The 21,955-nt window shown below is 45.0% G+C and overlaps 1 protein-coding gene across 1 annotated transcript; it reads left to right on the forward strand.

Moving 5' to 3' along the window:
- The first annotated feature begins 3,095 nt into the window (after positions 1–3,095).
- TF (transferrin) lies at positions 3,096–20,794 on the forward strand. Its single transcript, XM_009666861.2, has 17 exons — positions 3,096–3,948; positions 6,650–6,813; positions 7,026–7,134; positions 8,475–8,666; positions 9,111–9,243; positions 9,593–9,648; positions 10,851–11,020; positions 11,145–11,331; positions 12,588–12,739; positions 14,012–14,105; positions 14,568–14,600; positions 15,321–15,479; positions 16,550–16,691; positions 17,689–17,753; positions 18,506–18,690; positions 19,565–19,751; positions 20,549–20,794. Exons 1-17 carry the CDS (start codon positions 3,906–3,908, stop codon positions 20,581–20,583), a joined length of 2,106 nt encoding a protein of 701 aa, XP_009665156.2. The 5' UTR covers positions 3,096–3,905; the 3' UTR covers positions 20,584–20,794.
- The last annotated feature ends 1,161 nt before the right edge of the window (positions 20,795–21,955 follow it).

Below are 21,955 nucleotides of genomic sequence, written 5' to 3' on the forward strand. Positions count from 1 at the left end.
GCCCTCTGCCCTAAGTCTATCCCAACTCAGCAGTTGGATTTAATCTTGTTTTTTTTTTTTTGCATTTTCAATGCTTTAATCACCTTAATATCTCAAGATGAGCTGGGTGCCTGTGCAAGTGCCAGCCTGGTGTCCCCTGGGAACAGCAGCACTATCTCCAAATGCCTTGGTTGTTAGATAGGAACATCTCTATTGAAATAACTGCTTCAAAGAGCCGGGTGAGATGCCTGTGTTGGTATGGTGTCTTGATCACAGCTTTTCTTCTCCCTGGTTAATGTTTTCCCCTTATGCACACACAACCAGAACTCCAATCCAGCCTCCTTTCAGCTGAGAGGTGCTCCGTAGGCTGAGTGCTACCCTTTGGCTCTAGGGTGAATTCTGTTATGGGGAACGGCCAACACTGTAGTAAAGCAGAGCCATCTCGCAGATGGTAGTGTCAGCTCTAACTTTATCCCAGCCCAGTCATGATTATGTTCTTTCCTCAGGACGTAACTAAAACTCCAATCCAGCCTCGTTTCAGCCATAAACCACAAAGTACACATGTGGTTTTATGGTAATAAGTTTTCTCCTGGGAGATGTAGGCATAAGTAGTATTGCTTCACCTTCAATTTTATTTAATATGGGGTGGAGCCCTGTTCTTTTCTTAGGGGGTCAGATGTGTTTATGCATCAGCAATGGCCTGTGGTTGGTCAGAAGGGTGTGTTCATTTGTATTTCTTCATCATTCCTGTAATTTTTAACAGCATCCTCTTTCTGAAAACAGAACAGCCAGGATCTGTAATGCTGCAAAACAACGAACTTGTGATGTGTAATAATACTGCAACTTGCTTCATGAAGATGTACTGTAGAAGATTTAAGACGATGTGAATAACAAGGCCAGAGTCCTAAAGAGGCGCTGGCCTAGCTCTGTTCTTTTTGATAATGCTGCTCCTGCTTGCATCAGTCAGAGTTTTAACTTATTAACTTCAAAGACAACAAGAATTTCCATATTCAGTAAGAAAAAAGCTTAATAGAAAGAAACCACCCATCACAGCACTGCTATGCCCTCAGCAGACTTGGAGAGAGCACTGGGGATGGAGGTGGGATATGAGAGGAAGAGAAAGAAGCAGTAGGTGGTCCATGTGAAAAAAAGGCTGGGAACTGCCCCATTTGAGCACAGGATCATCTGATCATGTACAAAACGCAAGATAGTATGGGCTTTTACAGCAACTGCCCCGTGCCATGTGAACAGACCCTTTATGATTTCCATGGTTCTTTATGTGTCCTTCCGCTTCATCTCTCAGGTGGCAAATACCTTTTCTCTCCGGGTAGTGTTGTAACCATATGTTTTATGGAGTCAAAATCTCCACATATTTTCACCCTTATTTACGTGCTCAAATAACCTCCAATAGCTTCTACCTTTTTAGTGACATTAAATTCTAGGCTCTCTTGAGATGTCTGCTAGAAGAGGCACCTTAGAGCAAACCAACAAAAAACTATGGAAGAACCTTGTAGGACAGCTTCTTGTGAGTCCTTGTGTCTCTTGTTCCCGTAAATGGGGGCATTGCTAAGGCTATCCTGAGCTGTGCAAGGATTGGTGAGATCTACAGGACCCTGGGAATAGATCTCAGTGGGATCTACCTATCTCAGTTGAGGAAGACCTCAGAGGGCCACAGCTTCCAAAAGGCTGGCTCTTGTTGTAGTTAATATGGATGGGAGAGTGGTGTTGCCTAGTGGTGGGAGCAAGGCATTCCTTGCCTTGGATACAGCATGTTTGGAGATGCTCTAAACACAAGAAGTGCTGCTTTCCTAGGAGAGCAGAGGATGAGGGGATGAGAAATGAGAACTCCCATGCTGAGAGAATTGCTAAGGATAATGCTGAAACAGCCAACGTGGTCATAGGTGCCTCTCACAACTGTGGGGACCTCCAGCAGCCTGGGGCCACACAGACAATGGGAACTATCCAGGTTCCCCTAAGGGCAGGCTCAAAGTTCCACAGTGGAGGGGTCATTGCCCGAAGGTCTTCAGCAGCCCCTTCCCCCACGGCCACTTAGTAGAGAGATATCCTTGACCTGCCACTGGACTGGTATCTGTTTTAAAGCCATCTCTCCTCCACCCTGCTCTGGCATGGAGCGGCACCTGGCCACCAGCAGGTTTCTGTGCCCTGAGCCAGGCAGGAGGAGGGAGGAGAGTCAACCTGGAATGCTTCCAGCCAGCACTAGCTGAGGAGCAGCCATAGACTGGGGGTAAGCCCGTGGCAGTGCTGCCTAGAGGTTGCATGCAGTGGGAGAGGAAGGGCCTACATGGGAGATCTAGAACATCTCAAAGGGAGCTTGGTGCTCAAGCCTGGGAGCTGAGCTTTACCACTGGGCTTCCTGCAGCTGAACAGAGGATGAGTGTACAATGTGCTCATATAGCTGGTGTCTGCTGCCCCTTGAGACTCATGGGAGCTTCAAGGCAGGTGTTTGCTTATCTACTCCAGCTGTGTCAGCTGTGCATGACTCAGTGGCTGATGGGCCACCCTGGCCTGTGCATTTGGTTTGGGACAGTCACAGATGGTGGGCAAGGGCTTCCTAGGCACTCTTGATCTCTGGTAACTCCTGAACTTGCTGCAGAGGAGGCCAAGGCATGGCTTCAGCTGGGAAGTGGATAATGAAAGCTGTCTCCTGACCCAAGGATCCCAGGCTGAGCACAACCTCCATTTGCAGTAGGGCAGGAAGATCAGCAGCCCATGAGTCCCTGGTGGTGACATCCTGAAATGGGTGGCTGCTTGTTGGTCATCCTAATGAATGGACCCGCTAGTGAATGCTATTGGTGCCAGTGCAGACCTAGTCTCTGGGACAGCACTGTCCTGTAATTCAGCGGTGTTGGACGTACATGGTATGGGTGACAACTCTAGCAGGTGATGGCCAGGGGTGCTGCTAGGGTTTGCGGACTAGCTGTTGTGGTCCAGGAACTCCCATTTGGTGTGGGTGTGACAAAATCTATCTGCAGTTTGTTTTGTAGCCTGCACCATAGATTGGGACATCAAGCCTGCACCACAGATTGGGACATCAAGCCTGCAGTAACATCACAGAGGCAGGCCTTAGAAAAGCCTAGCCATGACCCATTAATCCTGGATGAAGGGAGAGAAACCAGAAGTGACTGCAACTGGCTGGAGAAGGTTTCAGGGGATGGAGGAGAGCAGTACCTATGAGGAGAGAAGGGGGACCACTAATTCCAGCATTTCATCATAGGTGGTGACAAACATTTAGTGATGGGGCAGTGTATTGATTCTTTCTGGCTGCAGGGTGGTATCTAGGTGTCTTTTTTTGGCCTGCTGCAAGGAGCTTGCCAGACTGGCTGTATAGTGTGTTTACTGCCTTTGCACCCTGTCGCCTTTGCCAGGGGAGCGCAAAGGAGAAAGCATGTGCTCAGAGTGCTGCAAGCCAGAGGGTGATGAGCACAATAGCAATAGTTACTGGCAAACACACAGAACTCAGGGCTGGGTCATGTCTCAGTAGGGACTTTCTGAGATTAGGTTGTGCAAGGCAGGGGGTAGGCTGAAACAAAGAAAATAGCCCCTCCCATGGCATTTTAGCCTGCAGGGGAATTCAAATGTTACAAATTAGGAATTTTCCATTTGAAGCCCCTTGGACAAACAAAAAGGGCCTTGCCTTGCTGTGACTCCCACCTGTGACAGGGTTCAGTGCCAAAGTGAAAAACTTCTTAAAAATGGGCTGATCCAGGAAGGGGGGGCGATCTAGGAGCTATTGAGAAACAAGGAAGGACAAACAGTGTTAGGTCATTGCTTCTGCAAACACAGCCAGGACTGTTTCTCTATAAAAGGGGGAGAAAACGCTTCCAGAGCCATCACAGACTTGGAGGGGACAGTCTGTGACCAAGGCTGCTGCACCCCCTCCTTGGCATCTGACTCCCTGGTCAAGTATGAAACTTGTCCTCTCTACTGTGCTGTCCTTCGGGATAGTGGGTAAGTGTCTGCTGAAGACAGTTTTGGGGAATGGAGGAATCAAAAGCTATCAGGACTCCAGACTTCACCCCTAGACCAAGGTGTTTTATAGGGGAATCTGTTGAGCTGCAGCATGTGCCAAACCAGGCAGCTGTTTAAGTAAAAAGGAGGACATAAAGCAAAAGAGAATCTGCCAGGTGCCTGCTTTGGCAGGTGTGGCTGAGGATCTCTGTAAATGAGGATGGCATTTTTAACCTTAATGACAGCAGCTTTCTCACGGTGCCTGCCATGGCTCTGCCTGCAACCCAAGCTCTTTGAGGCTGGAGGGCGGTCTGCTACTGTCCACAGCGGGTGGCAGAGCAGACCCTCCAGTGAGGAGGAGGGCTGCTTGCCATTCACAGCCCCTGCTGGAGAAGCTAGAGGGAAGGAAGAGCTTGTGAGAGGCGCTCCATTTACACTGGCATGCTCCCTCTGCTGCAGAGGGCAGAGAAAAAAGACCCTTTGGCAAGATGCTGCTGTATCAGGAGAGGTATTCAGTGAGTGGGAGAGAAACTAGAGAAAGACCTCTCTGCTGAGCCTGCATGTGTGTTAGGTTAAACCTGAAGGCAGTTACAATCAAAAGGAGCTTAAAGAATGCTTAAATAATGAAAGACCACTGAGGGGACACCTCCACATGCTCCCCTCTGCTCCTGTACTGCTTCTCCAGAAGTTAGCATGGTTGTTGCAAGGTTCTTGCAGGGCTACTAAGAGGATGGGGGGACTGGAGCATCTCTCCTCTGAAGAAAGGCTGCGAGAGCTGGGCCTCTTTAGTCTGGAGAAGAGAAGACTAAGAGGCGATCCCATCAATGTGTACAACTATGTGAAGGGGGGGGTGTCGAGAGGATGAGGCCAGTCTCTTCTCCGTGGTGCCCAGCAACAGGACAAGAGGCAACGGGCAGAAACTGAACCACAGGCAGTTCCATCTGAACATGAGGACAAACTTCTTGACTGTGAGGGTGGCGGAGCACTGGAAGAGGTTGCCCAGAGAGGTAGTGGAGTCTCCTTCCCTGGAGATATTCAAAACCCATCTGGACAGTATCCTGTGCAACGTGCTCTAGAGGACCCTGCTGGAGCAGGGGGGTTGGACTAGATGATCTCGAGAGGTCCCTTCCAACCTCAACCATTCTGTGATTCTGTGATTCTTATGTCTCTGCTTGCTCCTGGGGTGCTGCCCCTTCTTGCCACCTCCTGCTGGTGTACCCTTGGGTCTCCAGGACCTTGACAGCTGTAAGAGGGGAGACTGGTGTCCCACCTTGCATCAGTGGCTTGACCTGCTTCCAGCCCTGTTCCACTGTCTCTTTTGCCAGGCTTGGAAAGCTCCCAGACCACCTTTAATAAGTGGTGCTGCTGCTGCAGCTGCTCTTTGCACAGGCTCCCGTATATTTTTATGCCCAAACTGTGCTGCTGTAGACCTGGCTGTGTTTCAAGCAGGTATTTTTCTCCTCTCTTTGCTCATGATTTTGTAAGGTAGATGTCCATCTGTAGAGGCATGCTAGTGCTGGTGGAAGTGCCCTTGGGAGGTCTCAAGTCCAGCCTCGGCCTAGAGCAAAGCCATTGCCAGCACTATATCAGGGTGGCTGTAGCTTTGTCCAGCCAAGACTAAAAGTTTAGAGTACGGCAGGAGGAAATAGGGCTAAAATTTCTCTATGTGGCCAAACTTAGCATCTCCACTGGAAAGAGAGAAGGTGTCTTCTGACAGATTTATTGTTCAAAAGGAAACAAGAGGCAAAATTTCAAAGGTGAAGGAGGAAATGGAAACAGCATAGGTTATTCTGAAGATGTTTGAATGACATGTGCCACCAGGGGCTTGGAGAAAGTAAGCTATGCATATAACCTCTTGGTCTGTACAATCTTATCAGGACGGGGCAGAGTTAAGGTGACGTGTGTACTATGGGCCAGCTAGACTAGTGCTATGAAACTGGCCACATACTTTACTGCAAGTTTCCAAAGTTTCTGGTGTTTAGGTTGCTGAAGTCCTAGTCCACAGTCTGTGTCCACTTGAGTCTTTACTTTGCTCCAGTCTCCCAGAGCAGCCAGTCAGCAGCATTTACTGGCTACTATTGGGAAACCCTTAGAGGAGAGGACTGTGGGTATTGTGGAGTTGGTATGGCATCTCCATTATTGTGTTTGGGTAGGAGGTGGGAAATAAAGAGAGAGTTAAATATTTCAGACCATCTAGCTGCTAAGGAGGTTGTGTGTGGCAGGGTACTGAATATAGTCTGGCTGGGTCACAGATGCTGGCCCTCTGGGTTTATTTGCCAAGAGAGTGCTGCAAAGGACAGTCTTTTCTCTCCCTTTTTTGCAAAACATTCTGAGTTTGATTTCTATTGGAGTGTGTGGATTTGTACTTCTATTCCTGTGGATGCTGCTGTGAGCTCTGGCTGGTTGAATCACGATGCCGTGGAAGATGCCCACACTGACAAAGCTACTGTAAGCCCGTCCTGGGGCCAGGAGTGGTCCTCCTGGATGTTCCTGATGGTGTGCATGACAGCCAAGAAGGAAGCTACCTTCCTGTGTGCCTTAGGAGATGTGCAAGGACCATGTCCTATGCTGCTGTTTACTAGAGAGCAATGATTGCAGGGAACCAGAATCCCAGAGATCATGTATTCACAGAGATACTGTTTTTCTCCACCTGTGGCCTTCCTTCCTCTCTAAGACTATCTAATTCTGGTTCTTTGTACAGCTCTGTGTTTTTCTGCTCCTCCCAAGCCAATCATCAGATGGTGCACAATATCCCCAGCCGAACAGAAGAAATGCAGTGAGCTAAAGCAACTCATGCAACAAGAGAGCGTTGGATTGACTTGTGTGCAGAAAACTACTTACCTCGACTGCATAACGGCCATTTCGGTGAGTGGTCAGCAAAACATCTGTGCTGGGCACTGAGGATGTTTCAGCAGCCTGTTCCACTTGGAGAATGTTGAGATTTCCTCTGAGTCACTGGTTGTTACCTGTGATCCCACTATAGAGAAGGAGTCACCCACAAGGATCCAGGAGAGACTGGTGTTTTCCCTTATGCATCCCTGCCCTTTCCTTATTGATAGAAATCTCTTTTTGTTTAGAGAAATGAAACAGATGCCATTACCTTGGATGGTGGTCACATTTTTGAGGCAGGCCTTGGCCCCTACAACCTGAAGCCCATTGTTGCTGAAGTCTATGAAGGGAGTCAAGGTATGTTTTCACGCAACATTTTTAAGCCAAGTAGTGGTAGCAAATGGCACAGAGGCCATTCCTTTCCATGCAGTGTTCCCATGTTGTTTCTTTTGGGTGTCTGAGATAGTACCTCCCACTTTCAAATCCCAGAGGAAAAGAGAGGGGGCCAGTCACACCAAATAGGTGAATGCTCTGTTACTAGTTGTGGCCACAGAGTCACTGCAATGGAAAGTGGCTTTGCAAGAGGGCAGAGCCAGTGCTCCATTTCTGCTGTTACCTATGATGAAAGTCACTGATCAGACAGTGATGCAATGGCCATGGAAGGAGAGAGCCACGAACAGCAGTCATGATCTTCCCAACACATGGCATAAAAACTGTGCTGAGTAGAGCCCAGAGATCTTTTGCTTTCAGTGGCCTTGAAAAATGCTGATAATAAACTATGCTAGGCAGCAGAGAGAAACTGTGCACCTTCCTGCGGATAGTCATCAAGATAAAAGAGATTAAAGAACGACAGCAGCATTACCATTACTGGTTGTGGAGGAACACCTGGTTGAGCTGACCAAGGCAAAAGGACCAGGCAATACAGGGTAAAATGAAGGGAAAGATAAATGGAGTTCTGTAACAATCCTATCTGTTATGAGTTAGCTCTGATGCTCCATCCCTACCCAATCTCTGTACTGTCTCTCTTCTCTCCTATGCTTCTCCCGGGAGCTCAACGGACACTATTATTCTGTTTTTGTTTTTATCGCCTCATACAGTCCCACCACATCCAAGCCCCCAACCTTTTCTGGAAGAACCCTCTGCCCTGGAGGTCACCCCGTTTGTATACAGTGTTCAGGATCAAAGCAACACAGAGGGGTTACTCTCAGCATGCTACTTAAGAAATACAAATATTACATTCAAGGCTGTGGTCTGTAGCGCCCCTAAAACTTAGTTGCTTTATCCATATATAATATTTGATGGACTTAATATAATTTCAGAGACTAAATGTGGAATTCTAGTCTTGCAAGGCTTATATGTATGCTTCAGTGGGCAATGGCATTTGGAAAAAGATTTGCCGAAGATTTGCCAAAAGACTTGCAAGGCATCCTTACAGCACTACATGAATGTCTAATGCCTGTCCCGTGACAGAGTATTTTGCATGTGACAGTATTTTCAGGTCACTTGCCACTAAAAATTGTAATGGTTCAATATTGGCAGTGTATCACACCCCTGGCCACACCCACAAGTGTTCAAGACTTATTTGATAGTGCAGCAGTTCATTCTCTGAAATCAGGGGTTTGGTAAGATTTGAAACCAGGATTTCAAACGCTCAGAATTCCTGCCTTTTCAGTGCTTTATTCCTCTTGGTATTGCAGGACCCACAGCCTCCTACTATGCCGTGGCTGTCGTGAAGAAAGGAACAGGCTTCACAATAAATGACTTGAAAGGCAGGACTTCCTGCCACTCAGGCCTGGGCAGGTCTGCTGGCTGGCATATTCCCATTGGGACACTCGTCCGCCGAGGAGACATTAAGTGGGACGGCATAGAATCAGGCTCGATCGAGCAAGGTGAGGTGGGAAAGTATGAGATAAGTGGGGCGATGTTAAACCAGTGGTGGTGGTGGTGAGGTGAAAGTGATATTATATGATCTTCTGCAGAGGTTCAGTGGTGATGCACAGAGCAGCTGAGTCATTTACGTTCCTGATCTTGCTTTTCCTCCTCCTCCTCCCCTTCCTCCCTCCCAAATACACTAGGATTTCCTTCATTTTGAAATATCTCATCTTACCCCCAAGCACAAAACCTTACTGTGCTCCACATAGTTAAGTTTGCTAAACAGTTAATGCTCCATCCTGGCACACACCCCAGGAGGGAGAAAACTGAGTCATTAATAGAGTCAGCCCTACCACTGAGAGCTCACAGCCTTCCCTAAGGTATGCCTTCCCACCATAAACCCTTCCAGGTCCTTGCAAAACTGAGTTTTGGAATAATGATTGCATGCTTCTCTTCCACAGAGGTAGCCAAATTTTTCTCTGCCAGCTGCGTGCCTGGTGCCACTGAGAAAAACTTGTGCAGTAAGTGCAAGGGAGACCCTAAAACCAAATGTGCCCACACGGCGCTTTATGCTGGATATTCTGGAGCTTTTCTGTGAGTGAAAGTTATTTTTCTTTGGGGAAATATTCTTGCCCTTACACATACAAGTTTTTATTATGCTAGGGACTGCTGTGTTGTAATTGGGGGTCCAGATGAGACTGAATTTACAGAACAGCTGGGACTCTTGGTAATGGAAGATTCAATTTGTAATAAATGGAGCTCGGGGTCTCGGTAGGCAGGAGATTAAAGAGGCAGCACTCTTGAAATCCCTGCCAGCACAGCTTTTTGGGAAGATTACTGCTCTGTGGTGGCAGTTTGTGCTGGAGGAACTTGGTGAAACAGGAGCTAGGGAATCACAATGTCTGTTTTGTCTAACGTCTTTTCTGCTTCCTTCCACCTGCAGTTGTCTGAAAGACGGAAATGGAGAAGTGGCTTTTGTAAAACACACAACTGTTGAAGGTAGGCCTGTAAGATCACTCTGTTTTTTCCCTTCCTAGTCCAACCTCTTGCTGGTACTCCATCTTGGAATTCAGTCTACACTGTGCCCAACTCCATTCCTCTCCAGGTTTGCCCCAAACCTCTTCTCCATTCATCTCTAGAAACGTTTTGCACACTAGATTTATTAGTTGACTAGCTCATCCTTTTTCTCGAAAAATATGACTGTGATGGGCTCTCACTCACATGGCCCTTCTTTGAAGAATGAAAACCTGGAAGTTACCTGCTTGATTTAAGCTCAATGACATAATTTGAGCCGTAACACAGAGCCAGCTGTAGTGTTTTCAGTGCAAGGGCAGGGTGAGCAATTGCACAGATAACTACCCAGTCTTCCTAGAGCCTTGCAGTCTTCTGGGAGAGAGTCAGTTCTGAAAGGAATTTAGCCCATACAGAGAATTCACTAACTCCACACCTTTCAGAGAAAGCAGGTGGCCGTGCTTAGAGCACTGCCCTGGCACTCAGGGGACCTGCAGCGAGTTCTGTGGAGGGCCACCAAAATGGTCAGGGGGCAGGAGCACTTGCCCTATGAGAAGAGGCTGAAGGAGGAGGGTTTGTTCAGCCTGGACAAGAGATGACTTCGGGGGGACTTCATAGAAGCCTGCCAGTGCCTACAAGGAGGTTTCCAAGAAAACGGAGCCAAGATCTTTACAGAGTTGCACAGAGGGAAAATGAGAAACAACAGTCATAAATTGAAACAAGAGAGTTCAGACCAGATACAAAGAGAAAATGTTTCCCAACAAGTCAAGCAGTGGGACAGGTTGCCCAGGAAAGCTGTGCAGTCTCCTTAGCTGAGTCAGTACAACAGACTATGTGCATGTCCTGGTCTGTTAAGCATTTGAATGGCATCTAGCATACTAAAATGTCTAGGAACTACTGCCACATAAAGAAATCACCCTACTGATAGTTTAATTATGACAGAGGCAGAGATAATCTCTTTCTCAGGTACATGTATTTTTCTGTCTGCATTGCCTTCATATGACTATGATCTGTCTCTCCTAACAGCCATATGCTACCATTGCAAAGGAGGTGTGGGAAACTGTCAAATGAGAAGAATTTGCAATTCCTCTGTGCTTCATCAGGAGAAAAATTCATTTTAAAGATGCCTTAGATTTTATTTTTTGTTGTCGTGTTGCAACTTGCGATTCGTGATTCCTTCCTTCCTCTAGAAAACGCCGCAGAGGAGAAGGATAAGTACGAATTGCTGTGTTTGGATGGCACCCGGCAGCCTGTGGACAACTATAAAGCCTGCCACTGGGCCAGGGTCCCTGCTCATGCTGTTGTGGCTCGAGCCGACAGCAAGGCTGAAGAAATTTGGAGTTTTCTCTCAAAAGCACAGGTAGCATAGAGCTTGCTTTCCTTCCCCTAGCATCCCTTGTTTTGTCCCCTGGTTTTGATTGGTCTCTCCAGCTTTTCAAGCATTTTGATCTGGTCATTTGCTGATTATTTTTCCCTTGTGGCAGGAAAAATTTGGTGTTGGAAAATCCAGTGACTTCCATCTCTTTGGGACACCTGATAAGAAGGACCTACACCTCAAAGACTTGCTTTTTAAAGATTCTGCAAAAGAGTTGAAGCGAATCCCACCACTGACTGATTACCAGCTCTATCTGGGCTTTGAGTATTACAGCGCCATTCAGAACCTCAGGAAAAGTAGGCAGGACATAGACCATGGCCAGTGGCCATGAAATGCTAATATAGTGTCAAGGGAAACTGCAATGAATCTGGTTGCTGCTGTAGGATTTCAATAAGCAGTTGCCCCTGATGCTGCAATTTCTTCAACGCTGTCCAAATTCTCCTGTCTCAGTAAATCCCTCCCTGACCTCCCCACCTGTATGACCCCAGTGCTCTCCTCCTTCAACGAGAGGGGGTTGTGCAGCATCCCCTATCCTGGACTGAGAGCATCTCTGCACAATGAGCTGTTCTGAAAGAGCTATGGGATATTGCCTGTTTTCCTTCACAAATTGTCTGGATGCTGTCAGTAGACCAAGACGTGTTTGCAGAAGATACTTGGAGGAGTGATCAGCAAATTTGTCTAGGGAAATGGGCACGATTTTCTCAAATGTAGTCAGTATTGAGTATTCTTGGCAGTCAGTAATCAATATTCTGTATTTCCTATGAAAAGTATTTGCGTGTGTGGCTGGTAAGGTCAAAACTGCTCCTCAGAAAAGCCATTTCTGGGATGTAAGAATACAGAATTGGAAGGAACATCCCAGGACATCAGGCTCATTCTCAACTATTTGAGGGAAACAGTGTCCTTTATTTCCATCTAGACTCATAAAGTATTTACTGACATCCCAGCTGGCTCTCTGAAAGTCAAACATCCTACAAATGACCTCCAAAACCCACTTAAAAAGTACAGTTTTGCAGACAACTCTGTGGTAGTCTCAGCCACTATGGCATTTATGGGAGAGGACTCATGTAGAATCAAAACAGATTATTCAAATGCTGCTTCATAGAAACATAACTGAATTGTGTTTTCCCAGACTGGTCTTACTCTCATAGCTGTCTGGGCTGTGAGGTCTGGAGAAAAGCTGAATATAATATAACTACCGATACAAAGTACTACCAATGCGTAGTGATTTAGTGGCTGTGATGTCTTAGCTAACAAAAATCTGAGCAAATGATCACGGCAAAGTCCTTTCTAACCAGTAGATGGAAGCTGATTTTTGAGCATCCTTCAGCTTAAGAACTAGGCTCTGCTAATGAATCATCCTTATACACACCTTCTGCTCAGGCTAGTCCAGCATTTATTAAACAAGATCCTTTTGCACTGGGCAGTGGCAGGAGGTGTGTGTATGCAGATGGCTTGATGTCCCAGTCCCACTCACCCAGAAAGTAGCCAGTTTGTAGCTTTATTGTTTAGCAGAGCTCTAGGCTTATTCCTTCTTTCTCTGCTGTTTTTACAGAGCAGCTGATTCCTACCCCCAAGCAAAACAAGGTCCGGTGGTGTGCAGTGGGTAAGGAGGAGAAGAGCAAGTGTGACCGTTGGAGTGTGGTGAGTGGGGAGGTGGACTGTGCTGTGGGAGCCAACACGAAGGAGTGCATTATTAAGATCATGGTAAGGCTTTTTCCCTTTTCTTCTCCCCATGACCCTTTCACATGGCCCCTCCATGGCAGCAGTATTGCCTCTTTCAGCCTGGGAATAGATCTGGTAGAGACTATGAAAGTCAAGTATTGGAGGAAAGGGAGTTGTAAGAAACACCAGTAGGCAGAAACCAACCTCATCATGGGGAAAAATGCTTTGATTAGTTTTTCAACTCTTAACATTTTGGAAAAACATATTTAGAAATTTTGTTCTTTCATGTTTTCTAGATAAAAATAATTTGCTGATGTAATTAAAAAATATTTTTTTATAATTTGTTTGTAATTTTAAAAAATAATTTTCTGATGTGAAATAATTCCTCATTTGGAAAATGAAGTTAACTAGTAAAATATAAAAAAGAAAATGAAAAAAGAAATATTTCAAATGAAATGAAATTGTTGCATTGGCCTGAAGATTTTTTAAAAATAATTAGTTCAGAAATGTTTTTAGATCGACTGGTTTAGATGCCTTGTTCCTGTCATTTGCCTCTGTAGGTTTATACTGAAAAACAAACGAGTTTCTGAGATCCAAATAGGAAAATGTTTTTATGCAGTCAACAGATCATATTCTCAGCTGCAATAACTCCATGTATCTCTGCAGTCTTACCTAGTTTTGTACCAGATGAAGATACAGTTCCTAGCGTGTTTGCTGACAGGTCAGATCTGGCAAACTGTCTGTGAAATTCTTCAGCCCAGCTTTCTCTTGATTGAGACTGTGCCCTGCCTGCTGATCCAGCTGGCAGTGCAAACGCTTTCATCTTGGAGGCCAAGGTCTCAGGCTATAGATATTGGCTATTTTTGCAATTTCCTGGCTCATTCGGAGAAAGACCATTGCCCTTCTAGAAGAGGAGTGGGTCCACAGTACAACTGAGGATGTCGGTGGTAGTTCAGGTAGTTGGGTCAGTTGCATGGTATTTATATAGCCCAGAATACAAATGCCAAAGGTGAGGTCAGATAAGCATTTGGCACTGCCACAGGCTAGGAGAGCCATACAGTCTGATACTATGAGTGCCTGGGGATGAGAACTGCTGGTGGTGGTGGTTACCAACGCATAGGGGTGATAATTTCATAAGTCCTTCCTTTTGCATAATCTCTTCATATGCTAAGGAATGGCCTCTCAGACCCTAAGGCCCCTTAGCCCCAAGCCTTTCTCCCTCACAGCAAGCGCTTCTTTTATGATCTGATTTTTGAAAAGAGCTGTTATGGGTAAATATGGCATCATTTAATCAGTGGGTGGTTTTCATTGCAGAAAGGTGAAGCGGATGCTATTAGCCTAGATGGAGGTTTTGTCTACACAGCTGGTGTGTGTGGCTTGGTGCCAGTGATGGGAGAGAACTATGATGGTAAGTATAGTCCGGATTGCCCCTCTAGCTCCAGTTGATGGTGAATCGACTGGTGCAAAAGCACTGGTTTTATTCTGAAATCTAGAAAGCAGCCTCAGCGCTACAGGAAATACAGGGAGCACTAAGGCAGCTCTGCTCGCCACTGCATGCCTTGCCTTCCAGTGCAGGCAGTGGAACAGCCCCGAGCGTGACAGAGAAAGGGCATATAAAATCAGGCACACCGAGCGCTATATCTTCTTCATTTTATTGGTGATGCCCCTGTCCTTTAATATCGGTCTCTGTAAAACTCGTTGTAGTAACTCAGAGGAATGGATGGAGGGTATGCTTTGTTTTATTGATGCACTAGGTACTACCTTCAGTAGTCACTTCTAGAATGAAGTTTCTTTGGAAATTAGTAAGCTTGATTCAGTTTTGTATTTGCCAATTTTTTATTTAAAATCTTCTTCTTTTTCCTTTTCTCAGATGAAACTCTATGCAGCAAAGCAGGAGAACCAGGTAATTACTGCCACTAGAGGGACAGAAAATAGTCCTGATTGATATAAGTGGAAAAAATATCTATATAGTAATGGGTTAAGAATAAATGGCCAGTTTCCACACAAGTAGTCTAGTAAGAACCACAGTATCCAATGTAGTTGTTAAAATCTGGAATACAAATTTATTAGTTTAATGGAAAGCATGGATCTGCAAGCAGATATCAAGGCAAAGCATGTGGTAGTGGCAGAGATTTATGCTTAGTTGCTGCTGTCTGAAGAATAGTCATGCCATAATGTTGACAGGCCTGCAAATAGGGAAAGAAGGCCTGGGGTATAGAATTAGGAAGTTGTTTTTATAGAAATAGAAATGCAGAAGGGAGGGAAGGTTTTGTCCTTTGCTAAAGAGGGGATAAGAAATCAGAAGCCATGCACCACGTATGTCTTGCCATAGCCTCTTGTATAACTGTAAAACGAAGTACCAAAATTTGGTTGGGGGAAAAATGACAGGGATACTGATTTCCCAGAGGCACTGTCGGAGTAGATGCATCACATCTGCAAACTGCTCCGTTGCCTCTGGGTGACAAATTATTTATGAGTACAAAGTATTCCTGTTGCACTGTTCATAGATGTCCTCTGCTCAGTGGGACGAGTGCTCCCCTGAGGGAGCACTGTGGGATCTTCAGGATCAGTCCTGGTTCAGCTGCCAACCTCCCATTTCATTCTCTTCTCTCTCTCCTAAAAGCATCTTATTTTGCTGTGGCTGTTGTGAAGAAATCCAACAGGGATATTTCATGGAACAATCTGCAGAGCAAGAAATCATGCCATACAGCTGTTGGGAGAACTGCTGGCTGGAACATTCCCATGGGCTTGATTCACAACAAAACTGGGAATTGCAATTTCGGTGAGTCAAGTTTGGCATCCTTAGCAAAGGATGCAGCTATCTCAGAATTTGAGAACAAAACTATTTTCCCATCCCTCTCATCTGATCCTCAAAGTTTATTGTGCCTCAACGATTCTAACTTGGAGATAGGAAATGAAGAAGAGAGGCTTCAGTAAACAAAGTTTCAGACTAATAATGACTGCTTCAGAATAAGATAGGGCACACCACCAGCCTCAAGGAGAGGCTGATCTCAGTTCAAGAAATATGGAAAAACTGATTTGACTCCCTGAGAATGATGGGCTAATAGTCTGCTTTGACTTTGGGCCTTAAAAGATTGTTCAGAAGATCAACTTCTACATTAAGCTTTCAATTTGGAAGGCTGTTTCTGTTCACAAAAGTGAGAATTATGGTCCAGCAAAAAAAAAAAAAAAGTTCAAATATTATGGACCAAGACAAACTAAACATATGGTTATTATAAGGAAATGTCTAACCTCAGAACATACAGTGTTAGTGAATAAATAAGTTTTAGACTCAGTCCCTACATCCTTCTCTGAAATCCTATCTGTTTTTCCCACTGTCCCTTTGTCCCCCAGATCCCTGGTGTTGCTGCCAAATGCAGTTTTGCCTCTCCCTAAAGGCTGAGGAGGCTTGGGTTGGCTCAGTGTGAGCTGGAAATGTTTTGCAGAAAATATGTTCTTCTTTTTATGTCAAGATAGCGACTACTGCAACGGAGCCTTAGGAACTACTGTATTATGAATAACAAGACACACACAAGTGACAAAAGCTTCCTTTAGGTTTCACAGTGAAAACATGATGCATGTAATTTGCTGTCCATTGACAAGATATGCTGCTTGTCATGGCCTGTTTCCAGCTCTCAGGGACTACTAATACAAATTCAGCACGAGAAAGTATTAAAAGAAACCTCAAATGTTCAGGCTTTTAAAAAATGCTTCTGTTTTGAATTCATGCAATTTAAATGATTGAAAACCCTCATAAAGCTTCACAGTGTATGCTTGAGGTCACTGAGGCTTAGAGAAAAGCATGAACAGGGGAAAAAATGTGCAGCAAATTGTTCATATCCTTCCCTTCAGACGAATACTTCGCTGAGGGCTGTGCTCCTGGGTCTCCTCCTGGCTCCCGACTTTGTAAACTGTGCCAGGGATCAGGCTCGATCTCATCAAAGTGTGTTGCCAGCAGCCACGAGAAATACTATGGCTATACTGGAGCTTTCCGGTAAGTGGTGAAACTGTTCAGGCCACTCTTGAGTAGCCTGGGGCTGATCAGAGAGGTTATGGTTAGATCACATAGGGAGTGCAGCCCCACGTCAATGCTAGTTGGCTGACCTTTTCTTTTTTTTCCATTACATAGCTGAAGGTATATATGTCTTGTGATATTACTTATGGAAGCTCTATGTTTTTTCTTTATGCAGGTATCTTCCCCCTTCTCCTCACCTCTTCCTCAATGCAGTTGCAAAATGATGAAAAATGTTCCTGTATAATTAACTTCTTGGTCCCTCCAGGCTAACTAGGAGACACCAGCATTTTGCCCAGACAGCGATGGTATTGCTATGTGTTAATGAGGAAGGAGGAGTGTTAGCAGAGGGAGACCCTCAAACAATGCAGCCACTAGATGCTCCATGTTAAAAATGCTGCTCACCTTAGTTAAAATGAACCCTCCTGTAAAATTAAAAGAGGGAAGTGAAGGGACCAGAGGCCAACCACAATTCCATCTCCTGCGTATCCTTCCAGTAACAGCTCAAGTCACAGTAATTCATACCGGACCTGAATTTAAAAGGCGAATGAATCTTGTTTCATTTACAGCTAGTAGCAAAGAGATCACTGCTGTATGGCAATGCTTCAGGGTTTGCAGTCATTTTGGTGCAAGAGAGACTTTTTACAAAGGTATTAAAACATGCAGCCAGGCATGAACACTGGAGAAAGCAAAGTGAATTCTGAAACCGGCCAAATGGCCAATAAATGGGCCAACTGGCAGTAAAATAAATCAGCTATTTATGATGCGAATAGGATGAATGTTTTTTCCCAAGTGTGGCTTATATTTGCCTGCTAAATTAATGTGTCAATCGGGCATGCTGTAACAGAGTCATGGGCAACGTTCAAAGACTGCGCTCCAGACAGCCTCAAAATATTCATGGCAGGGCTCCTAGATGGAATCTGAAGGAAAGGACCAGGATTCAAGCAGCTACAACACGCGACTTTCTTTGTATTTGCAGGTGCCTAGTTGAGCAGGGGGATGTGGCCTTTATTAAGCATTCAATTGTCGAGGAAAACACTAACGGTACGTGGTTATTCTGTCACATGGGAGAATCTGGAAGTAAATGCAAGGCCAGGTAGACAGCAAACCCAGTGAACAGAGGTGGCTCCAGGGAGGAACATTTTGCTTTGCTGGTGTGAATGCCCCTGCACTGCCTAAGCTGCTTGTGAAGGATGGGGACTTGGCAGGACCGCCTTCCCCCATCTCCATTACTTTTGTTTCCAACATAGACAATAACAGCAATCTTTATCTGCTTGTTCTGCCGATCTTAGCCCTCACCCAGGAGTAGCTGAACCAAGCTTCAGCGCACGCTGACTGCCCGAAGTGGCTGTTCCCATGCATTTCTGCAGGGCCCCCACTGACCATCATTTCATTTCTGCTGTCCAAGAATTCAGGTGGAGTTAACCACAGACTCCTGCCTTGACACCTCTGTGCAGTCCTCTAGCTGTCTGCACTCGCCACTCGTCTGAAACTTGAAAGTTCAGTTCACTTTTCTAAAAGCAGGGCTGAAGTTTTCAAAGCAGTATGAAAAATGCAGACATATGCCTTTTTAATACACTGACTATTAAGAAAGGAGATTTAACTAAATCTCGCAGCCTGCTCTGAGAGTCTGACTTACCCCATTGACTTTTTCTGAATTTTACTTAAAGCGCTTCTGTACATGTCAGGTATCCAAGCGTCAGTGCTTATACATGCAGTGAAAAATCAGGTGTTGTGAGGCTGACATGCTTCTGCTATGCAAGATCTCTGAATCTTCAAACCAATTCTCTTTGAAGGTGCAAATACAGACGAGTGGGCTAAAAATTTGACAATGGACCAATATGAGTTGCTGTGCACTGATGGGAAACGGGCAAATATCAGGGATTACAGGTCCTGCCACTTGGCAAAAGTTCCTACTCATGCTGTGATCTCACGTCCTGAGAAAGCAAGTAAAATCCGTGAGCTGCTGGAGGGACAAGAGGTAAGTACTGACCGTAGAAGAAATGTTCTGCGTTTGTTTTTTGCACTGCATGTTCGCATTTTTACAGCAATGATGCTCTGAGTTTCAGAGTCAGTGAAATGTGAAAGATTTTGATTGATTGATACAGGGTCACAGCTCTGCATCTCCATATCCCTTAGCTTCCTTCTCCTTCCATCCTTTCAGATCTGTATTGTCTCCCTTGCCACCTTAGCAAACACCCATAGGTAAAACCTAGATCCCACTGGGTGCTATTGCCACACTAAAATTTTGAGATGATCACAGCTGCCACCTCCTTCTGTAGCCATGTCTTTAAAAAGAGACAGTCTGCTCCTATACATGTGTTTAGGAAACTCCTCTGGGATGCTTGGTCTCTAATCCCCCTGGGTTTAGGCATGAGGCAGGCGTGGAGTTGCGTGGCCCTGGGAAGATAGCAGTCTCCTTGCACATACAAAGTATTTCATCTACTGGTGTAAAGGTAACCAGATTAAACCAGCTCTCTGGCTTTACACTGAAAATGCTGAGATGAGCTCCACCATCAGGGGCTGTTAAGAGGCACTTTGGAAGTCAGCTCCTTTTGCTTTCAACTCTTGACTGGCAGCAACTGCAAATGGGCTTTGCAATGCACTGCGTTAAAACAGAAAAACTGGTTGTTTTGGCAGTCAGGCCACAACTGCAATTACCACTGAGAGCTCAGCCATCTAACCACATGGGCAGAAGATTAAGTCCTAAATTTTTGGAGCTTGACTAAGGGCTTTCCAGGATAATGAGTTCTGCACGGTGAAGAACTTAAGACTAAGAACTAGACTTGTATCAGGCTAATTCTTGCTTTCTTTTTACTTTTTGCATGCACTTATTTTTCATGCCTTTATTTCAGAAATTATTTGGAGAAAAAGGAACTGATAAAGACAAGTTCATGATGTTTAAGTCTGAGACCAAGGACCTTCTGTTTAAAGACTTGACCAAGTGTCTGGTTAAACTCCGTGAAGGAATCACATACAAGGAATTCCTGGGAGATCAATACTATTCTTCAGTTGCTAGTCTCAATACATGCAATCCATCAGGTAATTGTAACATCTTCAGGAAGAAGTCAATGAAATGCAGTTCTTAGCCTCACAGATGTGGAGAGTGATTTCTGTTGCTGTCCATTTAATTTTTTTGAAGCAAAATGAGGATAACTCATGAAGATGCCTACTTTCCCAGCTATTTAAATGAACTGAAAATTGACTCAAAATTTGTTGCTCTAGCATCAATAGGAATCAAAGATTTTTTACCTATCTTTTGAAAATATGCAGTTTGTGAAACAGTAAAAGAACCCACCCTGCCCTGTCAGTGCATGTTCACACTGACCTGCGGTTAATACGCCTTAAAGCTAGAAACTGAGAGCTCCCCCCCATTTCACCCCCATTCATTTACTGGCTTTCCACATAAGCCTCTCCGTGCTCACTGAATACTTGGTGATTTTTTAATTACTTGAGCCAGTGCCCTGGTGTTACAGTCCCATGAGTACATCTAGTCTGCTAGGCACCAACTCATGGGAACTGTTTCAGGGAAAGATCTGGAAATTAAACATACATCTGCAAGCTCACCACCCAAGTATTCCTGCACTGTCCCCTACAGGGCTTCTGCTTGCTTAACATACAACAAGAACAGGTAGCAATTCCAGACCTTGCTCCGCTCCAGTCAGTCGAATCAGTTGGGATTGGGGGAGTTTTTCTGTGGTACGCTGGATATGTTTTCCATGCTCTGAAGTTTTTCCCATGGTTGCGTGTGTTCTAGGGGAACAGGAGCGGCTGTGTGTTTCCTGTTCAAATGAGCTGCAGGCACGGTCTGAACTTCTCCCTGTTCTTTCCCTTTTCAGATCTCCTCCAGATGTGCACCTTCCTTGCTGACTAGTAGTGGTTTGTGAGGGACCCTCGTCAAAAGGGGAGGAAACTTTGAGCCAAGACTCTTCCTTGTGTCCTCGGCATTGAACACCTACTACTCACAGAGGACCTTCTGCCTTTGCTGCTTCCTTTACCCTTCCACATCATTCTGAAAGTGGCTGTTCGAAACTTTACAGCTCTCTGCTGCCATCACAGCAAGAAATAAAAACTCAAAGTCTAAATGGGTTTTCTGAGATTTTTCAAAATATTAATTAAGCCCATTCCTTTCCCAGTACCTCTTGCTGTGCCAGATACCACTTTGGCTGTTCTCATTTAAAGCTATTGGAGAGATTTTTTTCAACATTTTTTCAAAGTAAAATGGATTAAATATACTTTAGACCCTAATTAGCAATGCTTTTACCTCGAGTTATCCCAGTATTCTAGGCAGATGACAGTTGACTGGTGTGGCTGGCATACAGGAAGAGTAGCGGAACTGAAGGGTGGAGAAGGAAAAACAAAAGAAAAGAACAAAAAGATAGCAGTCATAAGAGGGAAGGTGTGAACATAAATACCTCCATCTTGTATCTCAACTGGCTGGGTCTGAATAACGCAGACAGCAGAACTATTTCCATCAGGCAGCGCTCTCAAAACACAGTACTAAGCTTAGACTTCTTTTTTTTGAACAAGTCTAGGACTTATTTAGAAACGTGTTTTGGCAGTTCACTCTTACGTGCTGCTGACTGGAAAACAAACAAGTAGGTGGATAGCCTGATCCATGATGAAAATAAAAAGGCAAGACTAAAAAGGGCCTGCTGAGGTTCTGTGCTTCAGAGGAACAGAGACGGAAACAAGCCATCAGGTCCCACCCTTGAGGTCAAAGCAGGCATGGCAGAGCTGATCAGATTGCAGCAAAATGCTAACAGCTCTTGATTTTCAGGGAATATTTTGATGGACTTGCAGTTATGATCTCTGAAAGTCATATGGTATGTGTTGTGAAAAGTCCTCTAGCCTAACTGAAGATTGGCTTAGAAGACAGAAACGTAGAGTGTGAAGGGAAGCAATGAAATTCGGTCCTTTACATTTATGCAGGATCAAGTACATTGGACAGATGGCTTGTTTAACCTGTTTTTGAGGACTAGCAAAGATTACACAGTATGCTCTGAATGTTTTTGTGTATTTATAGAGCTTTTTGTCCTTTATGTTCCTTGCTAATCAAAACTCACTTTAGACCTTACGCTTTCTAAATCTGTATCCCACAATTATGCTATCTGCACTACTTTTTTCATGTGCTCCACTTCTTCAATTTTTCAGTGTTTTATGTTCAGGTAGTTAAAGAGCTCAGTCAGGAGTTGTGCAGTTTCTCTCCTTTCTTTTCAATGTCTCGTTGTGCATTTAATACACGC

This window comes from Struthio camelus, chromosome 9, assembly GCF_040807025.1.
Source record: "Struthio camelus isolate bStrCam1 chromosome 9, bStrCam1.hap1, whole genome shotgun sequence".
Lineage (NCBI taxonomy): Eukaryota > Metazoa > Chordata > Aves > Struthioniformes > Struthionidae > Struthio > Struthio camelus.

What these genes read in the sequence shown, in the direction of transcription:
- TF (XM_009666861.2), top strand. Translation starts at nt 3,906, where the DNA reads ATGAAACTTGTCCTCTCTACTGTGCTGTCCTTCGGGATAGTGG. An exon ending in GGCTATACTGGAGCTTTCCG is followed by an intron (nt 16,692 to 17,688) that starts GTAAGTGGTGAA and finishes TTGTATTTGCAG; the next exon opens with GTGCCTAGTTGAGCAGGGGG. An exon ending in AGCTGCTGGAGGGACAAGAG is followed by an intron (nt 18,691 to 19,564) that starts GTAAGTACTGAC and finishes CCTTTATTTCAG; the next exon opens with AAATTATTTGGAGAAAAAGG.